This window comes from Echinococcus granulosus, assembly GCF_000524195.1.
Source record: "Echinococcus granulosus chromosome Unknown EG_S00029, whole genome shotgun sequence".
Taxonomy (NCBI): domain Eukaryota; kingdom Metazoa; phylum Platyhelminthes; class Cestoda; order Cyclophyllidea; family Taeniidae; genus Echinococcus; species Echinococcus granulosus.
Window position 1 is genome coordinate 788142 of NW_020170409.1, and position 2822 is coordinate 790963.

A 2822-nucleotide genomic window follows, 5' to 3' on the forward strand; every position below is an offset into this window, starting at 1 on the left:
GAAGCAAGTAACTCTCATGTTGATAAATTAGTAGGCTAGCAGCTTAGTCTAAAGTGAACTTTTGAAATGAAATTTAATGGAAATGCTTTATACATTTTCCCTAATTGTTAACTAAATCATTATATTATCAAAGGTAAATATGCTTAACTAAAGCAATTTACCATAATTGAGTCAAAAATAGCATTTGGTAAAAAAGTGAACAAGAAATAAATTAATTCCGACTCCAAAATGACATTCAAATAAAGCGGATATCACCAGGGCAAATATTTTCTTCTACCAGGAAGTGAAGAGTTCATTTCTGCCCCAAATCCTTCCTGATCTCACACTGCGACTTATTTCAAAACAAAATCATCTTCTTGTTAGGTCAAAAAAATTGAACTCTTGGCCAATGATATTTAGCAACAACATTCCCGTCAAATTATGTTTCGAAATTCTCTCTCAATAATTAATATTTGATTTTAATGGACCTGAAATCCACCTCCGATTTTTTCGAGCGCTCATTCATTTGCCCAATTCAATGATGCATTCAAAATTAAAGTGATACTTCCCCCTTCTTCAACTAAATAGGCACGGTTCGGAATTCATTCACAGTTCTGAATGTTTTTGGAGGCAGACTCGACTCTGTCAGGAGGAGTTAGTAAAATAAATACGGACATTGCGGACAGCAAGTCAACTCAGCACCATTTTATTGCACTCACATGGGATTTAGATAGACCCTCTGGCGAGTCTATGTGTATCAAAATTAGGCTTTGTGGAGGAGAAAAGAAGGTCCTGGCCCACAAGAGTGTCTTTGTAGCTGGTAAAACTTGAGAATATTTAAGAGAGGTTAACTTTTTCGGTAATGAGAAGGTATAGATACACAAATTAGTAAACTAGCCAATTTTAAACACACCGGTCCCATGGAAATGAAATGTCCAATTAAAGTAGACTTCGCAAGACAACCCACTTCTAAATAAATGCTAAATCGTAAAAGCCATTATATGCAAATAATTTCTCTCATTCTGTTTTACTGCACAAAGTAGAGCAAAATCTAAAGAGTCATGACAGCGTTGCAAAAGTCCTTTCAAAAGAAATGGGAGGACTGCTGCTTTAATACGCTGCGAACTTGACAGGCGGCGGGCGGACATTACCGGAGTGGAGGCTGAAAACCCCGTCTGGTCGTACGTACCATTAAGCCAATGTAATTTTTTTGATTTGGAACATTATTTTTATGCAATTCTACTTGTGAATAATTTATAAAGCAGCTGACTTTTAAATGAAATGACACGCTCATGATAGATTATTCCTATTAATTAACATTTAGCAGTACCTCTGCTGGTAAATAGCCGCAGAGACCCTGTAATGCACCAAATAAGTACTTTTGTTCATTTTATGATCACAAGTGGCCAAAAACTCTGAGCAGTGACGAAAATCAACATGAAGAAAACTGTGAGATGGAGGAGCCCAGCAGGTGGAAACTGGAGAGGTAGACACCCTGCACAAAGTTGTTGCTTCATGAAAGCCTTCATTGGCTGGAAGCAAACTGCAGGCTCTGAACTGTGCAAAGATGACAAAAAGGAGGCCATTGGTATCCACGCTGATTCGGCAGCACTGTTGATGCTGTGGAATGGAGATTTTATGCGTATCTGTGAGATATTAATGCATGTTCAATGCATGGCGAATGGATATCCGATGCCTTAGTAATAAAGTGTTTCGAACAGCCGGATAACTTCTACAAAATCATCCGAATTTCCAATAAACCAGAGCTAAATTGTTTGTAACCTCAAGTTGTTATTATGTTATAAAAACCTATTTTATCTTTATTTATGGTCACTATTAAAACTATTCAAACATTATGACAGAGCGTATAGGAAGTAGATATTGTAGAGTGGAATCCTAAGTCGCCTCCTACTGAATCGATGTTTGTTTATGTTGTATACCTAACAGGCTCGTCATATCTATCGCAGTCTTTATTTTAATGGCGATTTATTCATGTCTTTGGCATGGCGTCCTCTGTGCCATGGGTCTGATTGCGCCTTCAGAAGTGCGTCGAGGTGTGGCGCTGTGATTTTACTTAGATCGTCAATTGGTCAGACAGCCCTGCATTTGGTCTTCCAACAAATTGCCCTAAGATCATTCTCGCTTGAAGCACTTTTATGCTTTTAATTCTCAGCTTCTCCGATTTGTGACAGAGGTTTCCGCCAATTCCATTCAGGCCTCTTTCAAAGACCACTTTTATTTTGTAATTTATGACTAGCATGTGCAAAAGACATTTTGTCTCGCAAAAATTTAATTTGTAAGTCTAAAAACCTCTTTTTTGAGGAAGTATCCTCATACAGTTATCCATCAGACCTAAGAAGTTCCTCAATTGCACTATTTACAAAGGTACGCATATGAGCCGTGGAAAAAAACGATATTAGTGGAGCAGAAGTTACCAGTTTAAACACGAAGTGTGCCGACGATGATAAAAACCATTTCAAAACACTTTTTTTATTCTATCGCATCTGCATTAACTGTCCGCAAAGCTTTCCACAAAATGATAATGTGATAAGTAAGATTCTTGACTTTGGTGGTGTGTTAGTAAACTTGCCTAAGAAGTAATCGAAACGAAGTTATTCTTTTGCTCACTTATGCCACATTTGAAATCACTTAGCTGTGTGGATGTATTTAAAGCAAGGAACCGCGGTTCACAAGTTCCCATTCTCGTATAACTACACTGCTGATTTCTTTCAAGCTGCATTGCAGTTCCACTATCAGCAGTAGGCTATGAGATGCTATGAAAATAAGAAAAAAAAACATTTAAACTGGGCGTAAGGTGGGTAGCGGCTTATCTAAGAACAGGG

At 37.7% G+C, this 2822-nt stretch overlaps 1 protein-coding gene across 1 annotated transcript in view; it reads right to left on the bottom strand. All coding sequences in view use genetic code 11, as the record gives it.

Moving 5' to 3' along the window:
- Positions 1 to 826: 826 nt before the first annotated feature.
- Positions 827 to 2822, bottom strand: part of EGR_04606 (hypothetical protein) — a gene marked incomplete at both ends in the record, with an annotated part of 2849 nt that continues 853 nt past the window's right edge. Inside the window, 5 exons of the mRNA XM_024493855.1 lie at positions 827 to 959; positions 1131 to 1244; positions 1310 to 1531; positions 2494 to 2569; positions 2608 to 2743. Coding sequence (XP_024351783.1) covers positions 827 to 959; positions 1131 to 1244; positions 1310 to 1531; positions 2494 to 2569; positions 2608 to 2743 — 681 coding nt within the window. The remainder of the gene's footprint in view (positions 960 to 1130; positions 1245 to 1309; positions 1532 to 2493; positions 2570 to 2607; positions 2744 to 2822) is intronic.